At 34.4% G+C, this 19,655-nt stretch overlaps 1 protein-coding gene across 2 annotated transcripts; it reads right to left on the bottom strand.

The window, feature by feature from the left end:
* Window positions 1-1,070: 1,070 nt before the first annotated feature.
* LOC140062453 (gastrin-releasing peptide receptor-like) lies at window positions 1,071-17,656 on the bottom strand. 2 transcript variants are annotated; one of them, XM_072108675.1, is made up of 3 exons: window positions 17,615-17,656; window positions 11,788-12,110; window positions 1,071-4,656 (listed from the first exon to the last, which is right to left on the bottom strand). In XM_072108675.1, the coding sequence occupies exon 3, from the start codon at window positions 4,528-4,530 to the stop codon at window positions 3,541-3,543; it is 990 nt and encodes a 329-aa protein (XP_071964776.1). In that variant the 5' UTR covers window positions 4,531-4,656; window positions 11,788-12,110; window positions 17,615-17,656; the 3' UTR covers window positions 1,071-3,540. The 2 variants fall into 2 exon arrangements, with proteins under 2 accessions (XP_071964776.1, XP_071964777.1); XM_072108676.1 differs by lacking the exon at window positions 17,615-17,656 and having other exon boundaries at window positions 11,788-12,223.
* Window positions 17,657-19,655: the final 1,999 nt, after the last annotated feature.

Here is a 19,655-nt window from a genome sequence, read left to right as displayed (position 1 = left end):
TTTAAAATTCTGCGATTGTAAGAATTACATAAGCGAATATATTCTTGCAAGTTCTGTTTTTTTGCGTAGTTTTGGCATCAAAAAGTAATTTGATGGAAATATGAATACGTATGCGCATAGCGACGGCTGGTGACTGACAGGTGGTAACTTATGCACACGTCGTACACAGACGCACGCGTACGAAGACGGACGCGTGCAAATCACGCTGTTTACACACATCATATATGCCTACTTTGTTTGAAAAATATGGTACATAAAATTGCTCGGTTTTTATTTAATTTTTTTAAGAAAGTAAAGTAGGTGAATATTTGGACATAGTTGCTCAGAATTATTTTAATGTCATTTTTTTATTTTCATCACATATTATAATTGGCTTTTTAAAAAAAATCAATTGATGAAAATACTCACCAGACAATTGATTTTAATTGTTCATAAAAAAATAATAACAGATTTTGTTGCTGTCACATCTTTCAATTCGCTTTAATGTTCACGCTTTGAGTAATAAGTATCCAATTTAGCTTTCACCTCGGGTAAGTGTTGCATTTTATATGTGTTTATTGTATCTCATAATATGAGACAGTTGATAACTTTATCTCACTTTTGATATATTATTTATATTTTTTTTAGAAACAGCATTCATTTTATATAATGTATATTGATCCGCTGAGATTTAGTTCTTTTTTGATCATTTTCTTTTCAGATGAACTTAAATCATCGAGTCCGGGCCACTAAAAACATGGAATTTGGCACATAAAGTTCGATAGTGTGGACAGACCTTGCGCGTATCACGTGATCACCACTCTGTACGTTTTTGTGAAAAGTTCTGTTTCCTTTTTTATGTTGCCATCCATGTGATTCTATGTTATCTTGAACATGTTTATCGTTGTTCACGCACCACACACTTAGACTTGCCCTAAGTCTGTATTTATTGTCTTTTTTTTGTTAGTCCACCAATCGAAGTTTCGATTTTTTTCTGAAAACAAGCTCAATTAGCGTATGAAACGCCATATGTGCCCAACTATTTATCTGTTTACTAATTATTAAGTAGTCAAATCTCCGTCTGGAACCCAGACTACACACACTTTAATTTACAGCTAGGATTGTCTTATAAGATTATAATGTGACTATAAAATAATTTCTTTGAGTCAATAATTCAACACACAAGCAACTGATGAAATGTTTTAAATAAAGTTCAATCAAACAATTTAAACTCTAATAAATTTATATTTATTTCTAATTCTTTCACAAAGGTTTAATACTTATAGCACACAGCAAGGCTATCAGACAATACTCAGCCTATAATTAGTAAGTTGTAACACGTGTATTTCCACACAACATATATACAGTATTATAATATATAAATCAACCTGGAAGGATACTATATAAGTTATAAAATATTTATGTCATCTACCTTTACCAGCAGAGTTGTTGAAACAAAACACGAATAATGAAAGTAAGTTATTACAAATTAAAATGATATAATAAGGTGAGAGAGCGTCATATTGACTTTTTTATTTTATTTTTTTTTGTGCTTAATTATGTAATGTTATTTTCTATGAACCCAGAGATTCCGAAATAAAGGATTGATTGAAATTGGACAAGAAAACAGAGATTGGATTTTGTTACAAGGATTTGAAACCCTTCCCACCTACATCGCTTGTATCCATTATGCAAGATACCCATTGCCCGTCCTTCACATGGGACATATAGACGTTTCCTCAATTTCGTGAGAACGATGAACACTTAATTATAAAAAATAACTTTATTAAATATATATATTCTAAAATATTGAATTTTAAACTAATAGTAATCTGTTTATTATAAAATAGCAACAACCTGAATTATTATGTTCGAAAAAATAAAAAATCTGAGAAAGTAAAATGAATAGGTCTACAATATTTACATTAATAACACTCATGCAGTAGCGAGAATATATACACAATGCCTGCAATATTTTAGTTACAATCAGACGAGATCAGAAAATGTATACTGTACTAAGTAATTTGTGTGTGTGTTTGTATGTTATTTTTCACGACATTTTCACTTTGCGACTTCACTTATCAACAACACAATTATCAATTATTTATACCACAAAATGTTGTTATTTTTACAATAGTTTTACTTCCGTTCTATAATTATACATCAAGCTTAATTTAATTCATTTAGTATAACTGTAAATTTAAGTTTGGTTCCTACCAGTGTCCCTTCAAATAGTTTTTGCGTGTTGGACTTATTACTATGTCTCTGAGGTTCCTAGATTTTCAATCGTTTTAGCTTGTCTCATGTAGGCCTACTGTATCTTTTATCAAATGAAATTGAAACACTATTTAAAGGCTTTAATTTACACTGTATTTCTAATTTATCTTTGTATCTTCGTTTAATATTGTTCAAACTACCGATACTGGTAAGATTCTCATTCTCACATTTATTCTTCGTAATTATCATTTACTTTTTTGTTGTTATTTTATGACAGAAACATTTGACACGACATTAATAATACATTCTCACGTTCGCTATAGGTTTTGTTGGAGTGACACACCTTACCGGTGACAGCGTTTTGTTTAATGCTTTTGTCTCTCCTCGGCTTCGTGTCTTGTCCTTCATATATATTTATTTTTCTATGTTTTTGTAACTATTATTTTATGTTTATTGCCGAAATGAATAAAATAAAATAATAAATAAAAATACGGTATATATTGTACGTTGAAAGTTTTTAAGCTGGGTTCACACTAGGACGCAACGCAAATAGGGCGCAACGCAATTAGGACGCTAGGCAATTAGACGCAACGCAAATAGGGAGCAACGCAATTAGGGCGCAACGCAATTAGCAACGCTGGGTAATCACGACGTTTAGCGTAACGCACACAAGTCAGTAGATAAAGTGACAGTTAAATCATTCATGACGCCTCGTGATTTATTGGTCAAATTATTAATTCCGTGCGCTACGTTCTTGCTTTGCGTCCAAGTGGGAACCTGACTTTAGCTGGCCTAATACTGATATTAACATGCAAATCATTGTGCATGGTACGACAGTTAACAATCTGGTGTAGCAAACAACGCCACTTTCACGCCCGTCAGTATATCATCTCTTGCCCATGCCAGGTGTATTTAGGGGGGCGGGTTTTCGCAGGAGCGCGTAAACGTTATGATGATGACATTCTACTCATTTGCATAACGCGCAGATCGATTTGTTTACAAAGTGTTGCATGTTTGGAAATAGCGTTAATAGCGAAAACTTCCCAACATTACCTACACAGGCATACAGTTTATAATAACAATTACATTATTTGAACAAAAGCAGGTCATTCAATCTTTCTATTTATGTCATCGCAAATCTGTCAATCTGTGTGTCTGTCTGCCTGTATGTCTGCCTGTCTGTCACTGTATTTGCTCTTTTCTGACTATTCTGATTTTATACAATGCCTAGTCATACCAGGAAGTCATGTTCTTTATATCAAGGTCATAAGTTTTTCATATATGAACTTCTAATTTTACTTTACCTTGACGTCATTACATACTTTTTTTAAATAATAGGATAACTTAAACCATTGTTGCTGGTTCGTGTTTGTTTACAGAAACATCCGTTAACTTGACTCTTTCAACAAGAGTTCCTGGCGTCAGAGTTCGCTTTCCAAGTGTTCTACCGGTTTCAGACGTAAGTGTAGCAGCTGTACCGGTGGCATTTACATGTCTATCATTAAGCATGTCGTGGAATCTGCAGTGAACAAAGCTACGAGCGAACCTTCTGTATGAACGGTTGGTGGCGAATAAAACAATAGGATGTACGCATGCGTAGCAAAGAACAAACACATCTTTAAACTTTGCTAAGCACGAACAAACTTTTTCGATCTTTAGATGATCCATCGAAAATTGGTACAATACACTGTGGAGAGTGTTGGGGAAGTAACAGACAGCGAAGAGAATAGTGATGGCTAGAACAGAGATTCCAAGTCGACTTCGTGCGGCCAGCTGACTTTTATAGTTCGTAACACTTTTAACGGTTTCATTTGTTCGGCTTTGAAATAAAATGAATGCCATTGTTGAATATAAATATGCTATGACGATTACCGGTAAAAGATATGTAATGCATGCTCGACTGATTTCATAACATTTGGCAAAAGTTGAATGATAATCAAGAAATACACAATTTTTATCCATAATATCAGCTTTAATAATGACTGGTACCGTGAAGAGAAACGAAGCAAACACAATGAATGCCATAACCATATATCGATTTCGAGCGATGAAACTTTTTTCTCGAATCATTGTCTTGACAATACAGTATCTGTCCACGCTCAGAGCCGCTAACGTGTACACCATCACGGACTGGAACATGAACTCAATTGAACTAAGACATTTGCAGATGGTTGGGTTGGTGATACTACTGTTAGGAGTCACATAGCGAACGATATAACACAACAACAAGAAAATTACTGAGCTAACAGAACAGGCATTTACAAAAAAGTAACGGTAACTGTTAGTGTTCGGGTTGTGTATGGCCATGTAGCGGTGCTGGATGATTACAAACATATTCAGAAATATCCCAAATGCAGCAAATGCTACAATAACATAATCACCGGGGTGTTTATTCTCTGTAATTTCGAAATCGAAATATTCGGAATCAAATGAAAAGTAACCTACGTAGTCTGTATCATTCTGAAAAAGAAGAAACAAGATCTTACGTTACGTTTAAAATTTAAAATTAACATAATGAATTGCCGAGAAATATTAGATAAGTGGACTTTTTTCCAAACAATCTTTTTTCATTTCCTGTTTTACTACTTGAAATGTATTTACAGTGCATTTGGAGTCTGCTTAAGCGCAATGCAAAATATTACCTATGCGATCATCCACTCTGTTTATTTGTTTGTTACTTGAAAAATAGACATCGTTTTTTTTGCACGATAACGTTGTAAAACGTTTGCACTGGATTTGCTAAGTTGGTTTGTAAACGATATTGTAAACTAATTTAGAAAACAGGTGCTAGAAAAGTAATCAAATTAAATTTTAAAAACAATGTTTGCATGATAGTCTTATGCACGTACTTAATAAGTACGTGCATAAGACATAAACCTAAAAAATGAAAATATATGGATTTTAAAGTACTGCCACATTAAAGTATAAACGGTGAAAAATAAGCAATTACTTTATCCTGCTTACGGAAATGTGAACACAAGCTTAGCTTTTAGCAACAGAATATTCTGTAATTGCTGTCAGTTAGAGTCCTATTGATATTTAAATGATGTGTGAATGAATACTAACGGTATCGGAAAAATTTGAAATGTGAATGAAATCTTAACATATAAGATTGATATATATTTTAAATTTTTTTACTTAGGCCTAGAACAGCCTGTAAAATATTTAAGACATTTAGGAAAGTTTTGAACTCTCATCACACGGTACCAAGATTCTTTGGAGTTGTTTTCGCGACGACTGTGTGTCGTCACCACATGGACGACATGACCAGAATCGACGACGACGAGCGACAACTTGACTAGTTTGGGTTCCAGACGGAGTTTGGACTTAATACTGTATTAGTAAAAGATAAATATTTTGGCACATTTCATACGTATACTATTTGAGCTTGTATTTCAGACCTTTTAGATAAACATCGACAAGCCCTAAAATAACTACAGACTTGGGGCAAGTCTACGACTTGACATGCAAAATTGCCAAACCAAAACGCAACGCGTTCAATACATTCGTCATAAGGTCCTAATCTTGGTCGTCGCAAATCAAAAGCTTTTAATTCAGTTTCTTCTGAAATAATTTCAGAATTTGCAATATTCATTAGTATCGACAAAACATTAGGAATAATACTATTTTGTATCATGTAATGTGTTATTGGAATCGATAGATAGTGACTACTTAAACTTGAAGTTGATTCTAACACGTATCATCTATTTAGGCAGCAATGGCACGCGATAGAGAAGAAAATAAATCATTTTAAAGATTTCTGTTCCTAAATCGTTTGCTTTCATCTGTGAATGACAGTCGCATCCATCAAATAAATGCACTTACTCTGTACAAAATTAAAGTTGTTATTCAATTTTACTACTGTATATTATAAGGTATACTATTACTGTAATTTCTTGAAAATATTGTACCGATTATAATGTGCAAATTGAAGCAATATACCATGTTATATAACATATGACGACTTTAAAAAGCGCCAGTGTTCAAACAAATACAAAAGTATGTCACGTCACAAACCTCACTACTTTTTGATAGCACTAAAATATAATGAATCTGTTTGTTTTATAACCCAATAGACCAATACACACATATTCACAGAAACGCGATGCCGAAACATTATAGCGTATACATAAGACATATCGGAAAATCTGGTCGTAACATGAGACGAGTAATCGATGGATATCGATTTTAGTTTATCGATTTTAGTGGCAGGTATACACCGTATACATCATACATACTTGCCATATAATTTACATAGCCTGTTTTTACAGGCTCGGAAACGTGCTTTATGTGTATTTTACGTCTAATTTTTGCAATGCGACAAAGTGCGCAACCAACAAGAACGCGCAGGAATGCTCGATTATTAAATATTATACTGTCGTTTTTACACATCGATTGATTATTGATTGGAATAAATATAATAATCAATAGTATACAGTAATGTAAAGTAGACGAACGTGACACAAAAAGCCCTTATGAAATGACACCAAAATACTATGCCTACCAAAGAAGTCACGATTACTGCAAACTCAAGAACTCAAGCAAGGTTAATGAAGATGAACTGGATTCCAATGTTTAATATTAGTAATAGATGTGCATAATCATGAAATTAGGCCTACGCCTATGTGAAGTAATGTGTGTAAATACTTTGTTTTATTTGTCACTCTCATAACATAATAACATGAGTCCGACAATGCCCAGCTGTATGTATGAAAGTTATAGGCCGTTTGTATTTACTCCGGGAGATGTAAAACTGTAATATTTACGCTTCACGAGAGATATAGCCCTAACATGTCGACACGTACCAGTGGAATTTCCTTTTCACATCGCTATGGTATCTGTCACAATCTAAAGTTTTCTTTGTATAAGAAGGAAACGTTACATGAAAAGCTGACACAGCATACGTGAAAGAAGCATTACAGTAAACTTACAAACCTCGTACGTTGTTGATGAGGCAAGTACGTTAATGAAGCGATTCGGAGGTAATTTCTGATCATCTGTCTCTCAAGACTTTGAACACAAATATATATACAGTATATATATATAGATAGTTTAACTTTAAATTAAACAGTTAACTAATTCAATTACTGGCAACAAACTCATTAGAGTAAGTAGTATCTCTAAAGCAACATCTAATCGATATTAAATCTATATTTTTACTTTGTCATTCGTGTGTGAATATTATAAGCATTCATCTCCCATGTGTTTATATTATTTATATTGAATGAAAAGTTACAACGTGAACCTTTTCATATTAACTTAATAATATATCAATAGACTACTCTAGGGTATGATTCCCTTACAGCAAAAATGTTAACATTATCGTTCGTTGTTGAGGGTAAAATCGAAATTATTTTAATAAAACTTGGTTCCCAATAGGACGCAATGCAAGACGTTAGCGTAACGCAATTAACTTGACCAATCACGACGTGATGGATGATTATAGTACGCGCACGCACGCACGCTTTTGTCGATCGAAGACGATTTCCTATTAAAATTAATGAATTTGATTCCAGTTGATGATTTACATTGCATACTAAATATTTCATAAGCTATGACTATAATATTCTCATTTTAACAATCACTGTGAATTGGAAAGGTTCGTTGTAATAGGCTATATTTTTATTTATTAACATTGATCAATTAATAAATGGAAATCTTAAGCGTATACTTTAATATTGCACATCTGGAGAATCAATAAGAATTAACCTTGCCTCTTGTGAGTAACCTGCATATCCTGATTATTACAGCACACTCACTAGCAGTCTTTTATCTACTGTTTCAATGGAGCATTGAACAAAATCTTTTATAATAACCACGTTCGTTTCGTTCACTTAATTGTTTTTTCTAAAGCCTTCCGGATAAAATTGTTTTCATTTAGTATTTACTTATTAATTTCCATAATGAAACTAACTTTTTATCTGGGCATACTTTGGCGGATGTGTAAAGCTCTGTCTACACTATCAAACTTGATGTGACAAAAACATATGATGTGTCCATATATGGACATGATGATGTCATATCACTACCATATTTAGACATATCACCACCATATTTAGGCACATCACACTTTTTTTTTGTCAAACTAAACTCACACAACGCAATGGCGCACGCATAACGCAAGTGAGTCGACATCACAAGTAACAGTTTGGCCCTGCTACTCTATCGCGTCCTGATTGGTAAAATTCAGCATGTGCCGCCGTATGAAGCGTATACATTACATTTTTGCGTATACAGTACGTGTTTACGTATGCGTTAAATTTTTTCGTATACGTTAAATGTTTTCGTATACGTTACGTTTTTGCATATAAGTTCAATTTTTCATATACGTTACATTTTTTCGCATACGTTACGTTTTTGCGTATACATTACGTTTTTTCGTATAGGCCTACGTTACATTTTTCGCATACGTTACGTTTTTGCGTATACGTTACATTTTTGCATATACGTTCTTTTTTTTCGTATACGTTACGTTTTTCTGATACGTTACGTTTTGTCTGGGCTTTTCGTAGGTGGAACGCGCCGATGCTTAAAATTACACTGATAGTGTAGTGATTCGTACAGAGGCAAGGCTACATTACTTTCTAACATCACCTGGTTATGCTTTTTGGGATTTCGATCATGATATTACGATAATGTGACAGGACAAACCCTCCTACTCTTGGCAAAGAATCGACACCAAATGCGCCTCGGAAAGTATAGGTATACCAATATCAATAACATGATATTTTAGATAAAAAATACGAACTCCATATTATAAAGGAACGAATACGACACATTGTCTCTTTATTTAAAGTATACAACTCATATAATTTTATCTGAAATTATGCATTGGAACTTCTGGTATAATATAGTATCGGTATTGTTCGTATTACTGATATATTTCACCGCACACACATCCCAAAGCAAACGTGACGCACCAATTACGAGACCTGGAAACAGGCAATTGGGATGGCACTGTTGTAAATAAAAGCATGTCTACACTATAATACTGTGTGATTTGGTTTCCTAGTTAGAGACAGGTCCCGGATGTAACCAGAAATCTTCCATGGGATTGTTGAGCAATCATTGGAATGAAATGAATGCATAATGCATGTGGGGGTATAAATACCTACATGCATGATATGAATTAAATAAATCATTACGTGTTTTCAAGTAGTAAAGCTAGAATGCGCAGAGCCAGGGCAGGGCTTCTCCACCCATCATAATAATAATAATTAATAATAAATATCATGGATTTATATAGCGCCTAATGTTGTGAAACCTCTAAGCGCTGAACATTATTACCCCAGTCATTTTTAAAAATCAATAATGCAGCTAGTAATCAGCGCAAAGTTGTATCTTGATCTAACCGGGTTCCCATTTATACACCTGGGCGGAGAGAAGCAAACGTAAGTAAAGTATCTTGCCTAAGTATATAAGCAGTAGTAGTCGATCCAACACAATGCGCCACACGTCTTACATGTAAATCGCTGTAAAAACTGATTGTGGCAAATAATCTTCACCTAAAAATAACTCTGAAACTCCTTTTTATGGCGTAAGTTTCGATGTCCGTGGTTACTGCGGTTTAAAAATTCAGAAATCTATACGCATGCGTGCGAAAGTACAGCTAACCAACACTGTGCACTTGTATTGGATTCCAAAGAGTAAAAACGTTGAAGATAGATATTAGTTTTATTATCAAAGTCAAAAGTTACAGCCAGTGAATGTCAACTTTCTTTTTAAGACCTATCTTAATTTAGGAGAATAGTAAATGACATCTTAACCCAGTTTCTCTAGAATAAAAATTGGTATTAAAAATAAAAATGTCTTCAGATGATCATTAAAATAATATACATAAAATGTTTCCATTACATTTTTTATAGATAATATTTACCTTATAAAAACAATTAAGTGACATATCCTAGGAGATTTTGACGTCAAAGGTAAATATATTGTTCTGTTTGTATTCAAAAAGAAACTTTTCACATACGCATCTACACTGCTTGCGCATCTACACTGCATACGCATCTACACTGCTTGCGCGATGTCTAAAGCTCTGGCTACACTATCAAACTTTATGTGACAAACAAATGTGATGTGCCCATATATGGACATGATGATGTCATATCATATTTGGGTATATCACTACCATATTTAGGCACATCACACTCTTTTTGTCAAACTAGTTTGATAGTGTAGACAGAGCTTAACGACGACTAGGCCTATAATAATTTATAATTCAAATTTCTGCCAAATTTAAAAACAAACACATATATACTATGTAAGGAAAGACCAACTGCAAACAATTTCAAAATTAAATTAAGTGTTGCCATGAAGATTATTCATATGTGAAACCGATAAATTAACCTTATTTATTACGTACGCGTACGCATTGACGTGACGACATAAAAACATATCATTTCAATTACTAATTTATAATGCAGCGGTATTATTATTATTTCCAATCAATTTTTATTTATCAATTAATAAGGGCCTGTTCAGACCTACGGAGATATGCTTTCGTATTGTACGCGGCGTACAAGTCCATAGGTCTGAACCAGGAAAAGATTAGTGGAAGCCACCTCGTACGACACTGATATTTCGTACGCTACGAAAGCTCAAGGTATGAGTTTAGTGGACGTCGCTTACAATACGAAAGTCACGCATCGATGAATATGACCTAGGTTAGATATCTAGCCAATCAAATTACAATATTCGCCACATCACATCGTGACATGTGCTCCTCATCGTATAGCCAAGCTGATCCATTTGTTGTGATCGGTGAACGTGCGAAAAAATCATACCTTTTGTTGTTACACTATACAGTATTATTATTAATATTATCTATATTAATTAATTTAAAATGTCATCGAAGCGTGTGCATTGGCGAGAAACCGAAGTAAAATACCTTATTTCATTGTGGGGAAGCCCTGAGTTCAGAGATCGGTTGGAAGTGAAAAACTGGCGTAAAAGCACCGACAACAAGATGTCTGTGTTCAACGAGATGGCGGACACGTTAGCAGATGGGCCATCCTCATAAAGAAGGATTTAATATCCAAACGAAATTGAAGGGGTCGTCATATAAAGCGGCGAAAGACCGAGTAAATAAATCTGGAGCCGGTGCAAGTACGGGATTTGAACATTTTTCTGCCATAAATGATATTTTAGGTCATAGACCAAATATAAACCCAAACCCCAAAACGATCGGCTGGTTGGTATGCCTGACAACCAATCATAATACCGAGCCCAAGTGTTCGGTCTAGGCCTGTAACTCCTAAACCAACCACTACTACTTTTAATAACAACGAAGGTCTATGCGTGTGTTAGAGTTTGGTTAATCGCCAGCGAGTGACATCATATCCGTTTGTAACGCAACTTCGTTGCAATGAATCTGAACACTTTGCTCTTACGACGCTCATTAAAATATGACCTTGGCTGTGATACGAAAGCATAACTCCGTAGGTCTAAACATACCCTAAAGTAATATATTACAATTCATTTTAAAGACAGCGACATGTTCGTTGGCGTGACCGTTAACTTCATAAACACGTTCTAACATGGCTTACGTGCTAGGCATGTCAATACGTCCAAAAGCAGCAGTAGCAGTACCTTTCTTTCTTTCTTCCTCTATTTCCTTTTTTCTTTCTTCAAAACTGCGCTTTATCAATGTTTCAGTCTTTCTTTCTTTCTTTCTTTCTTTCTTCCAAACCGCACTTTATTAATGTTCCATGTCTTTCTAATGAGTGAAGACGTGCAGGTAGTGGGCGTTGATTTACCACCGCTGTGTCACATCACGGAAGAATGTTATAAATCATTCGATGATGATTGTTATCGAAAGCTGTTTACGTTTGCTTGTACCCAGTGTTACCCAATTCAATTTTATGCACAGTTCCAGGACTCCAAACTCACATACCATCATTCTCTGCGGCTTTCTAAAATATAAATTAAACTTACTTCTTTATAAAATCTTTCCTACAATAACATTCATCTTTTTGCTCAACGCAAGCTACGTATCGACGCTGTGCTGTATTGCGTAATCACAAGTGGGAACAGACGACGCAATAGTGCGGCTAACATCGCAGGTTTGATTTCACGCAGGCGGGGGCAAACACAATTATTGGAAGGGCATTTTTTTACGTTGCGTAGGTTGCGTTAAAGCCTGGTTCCAACTAGCGACGCAACACAAGGACGTAACGCAACGCAAGTGAATTGACCAATCACAAGCGATGGCTTATTCGCTTGTGATTGCTAACTGTCTATAACTTCGCTTGTCATTGGTTAAAACGCTTGCGTTGCGTTTACGTCATTGCGTTACGTTCTAGTGGGAACCATTAAGCTTTAGGAAGCAAGCTTTTTTCACGCTGCTGCTCTAGCCCGCTACGTCCCATTAGGACTACTCAATCAGAAGCTAAAGCAAGCAGAAGTTATAGTTCTAAGGACGACAGTTTTGAGAAAATGGAAACTCCACTATAATTTATAGATTTTCAGCTGCTACTGTACACCCCAAAAACGTCTGGGAAAAGAGTCTATTAGGACATGTCATACTAAAATTACAAATCCCAAAGCATTTCTGGTATCTATGACTTTTGACTGTGATTCACTGTCAGATATTCATTGAATTATTATCGAAACAGTCCATTAAAGTTTGTGTTTGTAATAGGATACTTCACACTTGAAATATCTAGGGTGATGAAGTGACCTTAGCAATAAAATTAACTAAAGTGACAGAAATTGAGTATTCACTTCTGTAACAAAAAAATAATATTTATCCACATAAAAAGAGAAAAGAAACCAAAAAACCATTTAAGTATTTGTTGCTTTCAATTACATTTTTTTTCAGGTCAAAAACTATTATGTGACAATAAAATGACACATTCAAAAACATTTGAAATAAAAAATATTTTTCAATAAGCGAGCAGCGTTTTTTGTAAGAAATATTTCTTGTTTATTATTGAGTTAATAACGTTTGATGTTGGTAGTCATACTTTCTCGGCCCTTGGGAGTAATAACATATCCATTTCTTCTTTTTAAATTTATCTTCAGAATGAAAAATGAGAATGTGATAACAACTAATAAAATGACCTTGTCTCCATAGCAATATAATTTAAATTCATCTTTTGGAATATGCGTCATGAACATTACAGTATTATTATTTAAATTCGAAACAATTAGACCAATTCACAAATCAAAATTATCGGAAATAAGAATGTGTTGATGGAAGGAAAAATCCAAACAGAGGAAGCACTTATTGTTTTGGAAAAAAAAGAGTAGGAAAAATAAATAATGCTACGTCAGTGTCATTGACAGTAACTAAAGTTTAACTGAATACAATTTAATGGTAACACTGCAAGGTTCAAAACCGTGACAGACACGTTACTAATATGACGTCACTGTTTTGACAGTAATCGAGCATTGACATAAGTTTGCGATACACTACCTACTACTGTCATTGAAACCTTCAAACAATATAATAGACCTAACTTGTGGGTCTCAAACTGGAGCGTCCGTCGTAATATCTCCACGCGGCCCTGGATAAGCTACATGCGGCCCTATTTTTGTCAGACAATATTTTACTGCATAAATTTACATAAATTATAAAGCAAACTTTATTGAATTTGTATGAGCTCTCGCTCAGTGGGCTTCCTCGCCATGGACGTCTGGGATAAAATCATATTCAATATCTAAAACTTGGCGACGGGACGTTTTGCCGAACGCCACTTCGCCGACATACTATTCACCTAAAATTCGTACGTACTTGTAACGAACAGTTTCAATACAATAATATTGTTTGCAACATCGATACAGTATACTATAATGTTGTCTCGTGTTTTGATTGGCTGAGGCATCTGCGATTGAATCACTCATAGGTAAGACAATCAATTCAAATTATAGCATTAATGGATGCGTACCTGATTTTAAGCTGGTGTATATCATAAAATAGAATCTAACTAGAACAAAATGACAAAAATGTCTCACTATTTTTTGAGAAACAGATACTGCATCTTTTTTATACTCATTTGTCATCATCTTCCGGTGACAAATTGATGGAGTTGCCAAACCTTTTCAATGTCTAAGATAATAATTATTATTGATTGAATGAAAGGGATACAATATTAAGGATTCATTCCCACTTAGACATAACGCAATGACGTAGGCACAACAGAAAGCTTTGTTCCCACTAGCGGCGCAACGTAACGCAATCTACGCAACGTAAGCAAATGCCCTTCCAATAATTATGTTTGCCCCCGCCTACGTGAAATTAAACCTGCGACGTTTGCAGCACTATTGCGTCGTCGGTTCCCACTTGTGATTACGCTTTAGGGGAACCACGCTTAAAGCTTGGTTCCCACTAGAACGTAAAGCTTGGTTCCCACTAGAACGTAACGCAAAGACGTAAACGCAACGCAAGCGTTTTAACCAATGGCAAGCGAAGTATAGACAGTTAGCAATCACAAGCGAATAAGCCATCGCTTGTGATTGATCAATTCACTTGCGTTGCGTTACGTCCTTGTGTTGCGTCGCTAGTGGGAACCACGCTTTAACGTCGTAGGCACAACGTAACGACGTATGCACGACGTAACGACGTTGAAACAACGTAACGACGTAGGCACAACGCGAAGTGATAGACACTAATACAATGACGTAGGGGGGAGGGGTGATCCATTGATTGGTCACGACCCGATTTGTTCGTGCGACCCGCATACGCTGGTGCGTCAGTAGGAACCAAGCTGTGTGATCATAATCATTATTACGTAAAGATACTGATAATAACGATGATAATGATATGAAGAATGTGTGATAAAACAGTGACTCAATATAGGACAATGATGTTCGTTTTTTGTAATTACTAAACAAGACATTCATTCTAGATATACGAGGCATATTAATAAACACTACATAAATGATCTATATTATTTTCAATATTCGTTTCTTTTTATTGACCAAATATTGAATATTGGAACATGAGTTTACGATGTGTATGCAACCAGTGACGTTTCTTACGGGGCCTCGATGTCTGCTCTGTAATAGGACATGTCTCATAATTCAGGTTATATAGCCCAAGAATAGCACAACATAAACCTACCGACATTAATTACTTTTATACATAGTACTATTTTATCTGCCAATAACCAAAAGGTTCATTTGAAAAACAAAGCCAGATATTTTCTGATCTGGGGTTGAATAATAAACGGTTAATATTGCAAATTTATGTCGTGTAAACGCAATGTAGGGCAATGCTCTTTACCGAACACTGTGTTCATTTTAAATCAATATGCAGGTATAGTTAAAATACAAAGGCATATAATAGTACTATCTGGGTCCGAATAAACGGTTAATACTTACAAATGTATATCATGTGAACGCAAATGTTTATTATAAATCAATATGCATAGGCCTATATAGTTAAAACACAAAGGCATATTTTCTGATCTGGGTCCGAATAAACGGTTAATACTTGGACATTTATGTCATGTGAACGCGATCTAGGGCAGTGCTCTGGCGAACACTGTGTTCATTTTAAATCAATATGCAGATATAGCTAAAATACACAGCTGGTTTGGCTATGTCTATTGAATTTAAGTTTAAAAGGCTTGCATGTATTATTAAGGTAGGCCTACTGGTATATATTCTGCAATTTTTAAATGTTACAAATCTGACATGTTTGTAATGATCTGCTGATTGTTAATTCATATTATACTTGTCGTTGTCGTTGTCGTTGTCATTATGACAAAGCACATTCTGTTTAACTGATCATCAGTAGAATTAATTAATGCATCATGATGTAGTTCATTTGAGGCTGTCACTAGGTAGATATTAACTGACTATTGACAGTCATCTAGATATCGTGTCTATGTTAAATACTGTTAATACATTTTATACCTGTCTCTGGAGGGAGATTTATTAATACATTTACATTATGCATTACATATATGAACTTCTTGACAAGGTTAACACGAATTAAAGGTATATACAGTAATACACATTGAGACGGAAATATAGTTAATTTTATTCACACAAAGCAATACCGGTATTCCAATGCATGATAGGCATAATAGTTTAGTGTGTCCGGAGATACTAAATCAGCCCAAAGAGCTATAACACTGGTTCCACTAGAAAAAAAAACTTGTTACTAATATTTAACGCATTGAGACGAAATTTGTGGAACGCGTTATATACATATTGTTAACATTATTAGCCTAGACTCGATATATTGATGACTGTCAATAGTCAGTTAAGGTCTACCTAGTGACAGCTATACACAATTGGATATCAATAACTGTGTACCTTTTGTGAATGTGCTTTGTAAAGGTATAGTTTAGTTATTAAAACGGCACATTCAGTGTTGCTTTAGAAATCAAGGACCACGAAGCGATCTGGATGTAGGAACAAAGTATGTTATTATTTGGGCTGCATTCAAACAATCGCATGTATGTAGGCCTACTACACGCAGGATATTCGTCTAATAATACTAATTATTAAGTTGGTTCAAAGTTATTACTATTGCTTCCATTACCGTTCTAGGAATTCTCAAAATAGAATAAGTACTATTATTATTTCGAGGTTACGTGTATAATCTGTCTATGTAAATTGAAAACAGTTGGCATCGTGTGCTCACCGGACCAATTAAGTTATTCATATTTATTAGAAAAGAATTTTTTAAAGAATATATTGTATGTTCATACCGGACACACACATGGTGTTTATTATGATGGCTGCAGGTGTATATTATAGGCCTACTTATGAGAAACAACCCCGACAGACATTCTATTAGGAATTGGATGTCATTAACATGTAACATGGTATAATAATGTTACGAAGCGATATAATGTAATTTGTTGTTGACATACATTCTAGGAATTAGTTGTTTACTCAGTACGTCTGTGTTATGGGCATAAGTAGGCATTCGCTACTTTGGCGGTGACGAACCGAACCGGTAAATAAAAAGCATGATAGGTCAGCTATCATATGTATTTCTATTTAACATGCAGTTAAAATGCAATATTATGTTAGGTATATATATATAAACTTTATTTATTCACGTGACTGATTTGATTTATTCAATATCGGCTCATTACAATTACAACAGAATACATAAAAATAAAAAAGAAACAAAAAGACAGGATTGTCAAAACCCAATCACTGTTTAAAGACTTTCTTTTAACAGAAATAAAATATAATATAAATATAGGCTAAATGACAGTAAAAAAAAAGAAGAAAAATAAATAAAAAAAAAGATTAAATAAATAAAAATCTAAGAGTCAAATCAAAAGGGAGAGAGGCAAGGAGAGGAGAAATCAGGAATGGAAATAGTGTTGTCGAAGACTAGTCACAGTACAACTTGTTCAATCAATATTGAAAGTTCGTGACGTGATATTACAAATAAAACCAAAACCATATAAATACGACAAAAAAAATTGAAATAAACAAAAATTACCGCAGAATCACTTTCTTGTTTCAACAAGGTGCAGATCATCCTCATGTTTGATTGTGAATGATGAATTTAATTATTGTCCCACGCGGCCAATCAATGTGCGCTTAGCCGCGTGAAAACAAAACATTGACGTTCAATTTTATTTGACGGCGCCGGACCGGAACCGTACCAACAGGCGTGAAAGACCTTTATACTGGCGCAACAAACCCTAGCTTTTAAAAGGTGACGTAATTCTTCTATACTGTTAAACAATTTTTAAGATTATAATCTCAAATTCTGTATATTCAATACAAGAATATCATTATACACTATCTAGTTACAGAACCACGCAGAATTATGCTCCGCAATATGCGCAATTTAAAACAAGTATAATATAATATATCTTGTTTGGGATTATTTCAATTTTATAGTAAAAATATTCATGGAACTAGAATTTTCCCTCTCCAGCTTAATATTCCAAGGATAATTATTTTTTGTTTATAACAACGCTGTAATCACAATTCATTTTTATGTTATTATATTGCTGCTTCAAAGTAGAGAAACATAAACATCTAAATCTGAACTGCCTCGACCGTTTTATGTAAACTCGTGCGGAAGATTATATTAAGATATTTCAAGCTGTAAACACGTTCTTGTAATACGTATTTACGTTTTTTCCAATGTAAAAGGAAGTAAATTGTTTGCTCAATGGATTTGCCTAATATGGTTATAATGTCAATTCGACAATTCAATACTACAACATTAACTAATATCTTCTTGTTAAATAAAAATAAGGAAAACGTCAGACATAGACAACGTGTCTCTTAGAACAGAAATTAATATAGAAAAGGATTAGAATACAATGAAGTGTTGTAGAAGTGGGCTATAGTTATTAACGAGTACAATCAGTTTACTAATAACGAGAGAAGCGGACACTCTACATGCATTTTCGTCATGCAAATTGGTAGCTTAGAACAATATTAACACTGTTTTGGACAAAAAATCATTTGGATCCTATTATTATAGAAGGAATTTTTCTATTTTGTCGATCGAAAAGTACTGAAAATGGTTCTTACACCAACGTTTTGATGAGACGTATTGACCAGACTGTAACCAAGATCAATTGAATGTTTGTGAAACGTTGAAGTAAGTACAATTTTTAGTAACTTTCGATCGATTCGATCAACAAAAAGAAAAATTCTCTACTATGAAACCTATCATTTTACGTAGGTGTAGCATATTAGAACACTCGCTTGTTATAAGTTGCCTTTTCCTATAACATACATCTAGTCCTCGTGCGTTTAAAACGCGTAATTGTAATTTTCCTTTTTCCTAATTTTTAGTGACCACTTTTTGTATACATTGATCGACGCATTATGAACTAATCAAATTAATTGGTCTACTACTGCTAATATCATAAAGTACGCGGTAAGGGCATACTTAATTAAGTATGTCACAGTAATACGTATCACAGACCGTAAAGTATACGTTAGGCATAACATTGTATTTGTGATTTAAGTAAGTAGGCCTAATGATATTAGTAATAAGTGAGTTTGTTTACAATTATGCGAACCAAGATCAGTAGATACAATAAATATTATACTTGCCATGTTTGTCTTTTAGTAGTCCTGTCTTCCAAGTGCGTTTGTGTTTACTTCCACTGGTATACCACTACTAGTGTAGTTCGCGGCTTTCCACGTGCGTTCGTGTCTCACTGGTATAACACTAAGTAATAGTTTGGTCTGCTTATATACCACTAAGTACTAGTGTGGTCTGCTTTCCACGTGCGTTCGTGTTTCACTGGTATACCACAAAGTACTAGTGTAGTTCTGCTTTCCACGTGCATTTGTGTTTCACTTGTATACCACTAAGTAATAGTGTAGTCTGCTTTCCACGTGCGTTTGTGTTTACTTCCAATATGATATACAGAACATGTAGCTGTTCAACCAAAGTGTATCCTTTTTTATCCTCCCATCTTACGTCAAGCACAGCCAATCGAAGCCGGTTACATTATTTTGGTTGTAAGATTTTTTTCCCATCCTAATTGACCAATGAAAAACAAGCT

This window comes from Antedon mediterranea, chromosome 11 (genome assembly GCF_964355755.1).
Source record: "Antedon mediterranea chromosome 11, ecAntMedi1.1, whole genome shotgun sequence".
NCBI lineage: Eukaryota > Metazoa > Echinodermata > Crinoidea > Comatulida > Antedonidae > Antedon > Antedon mediterranea.
Note: the sequence above shows the minus strand (reverse complement) of the source record. Positions and strands in the feature narration are given on the sequence as shown.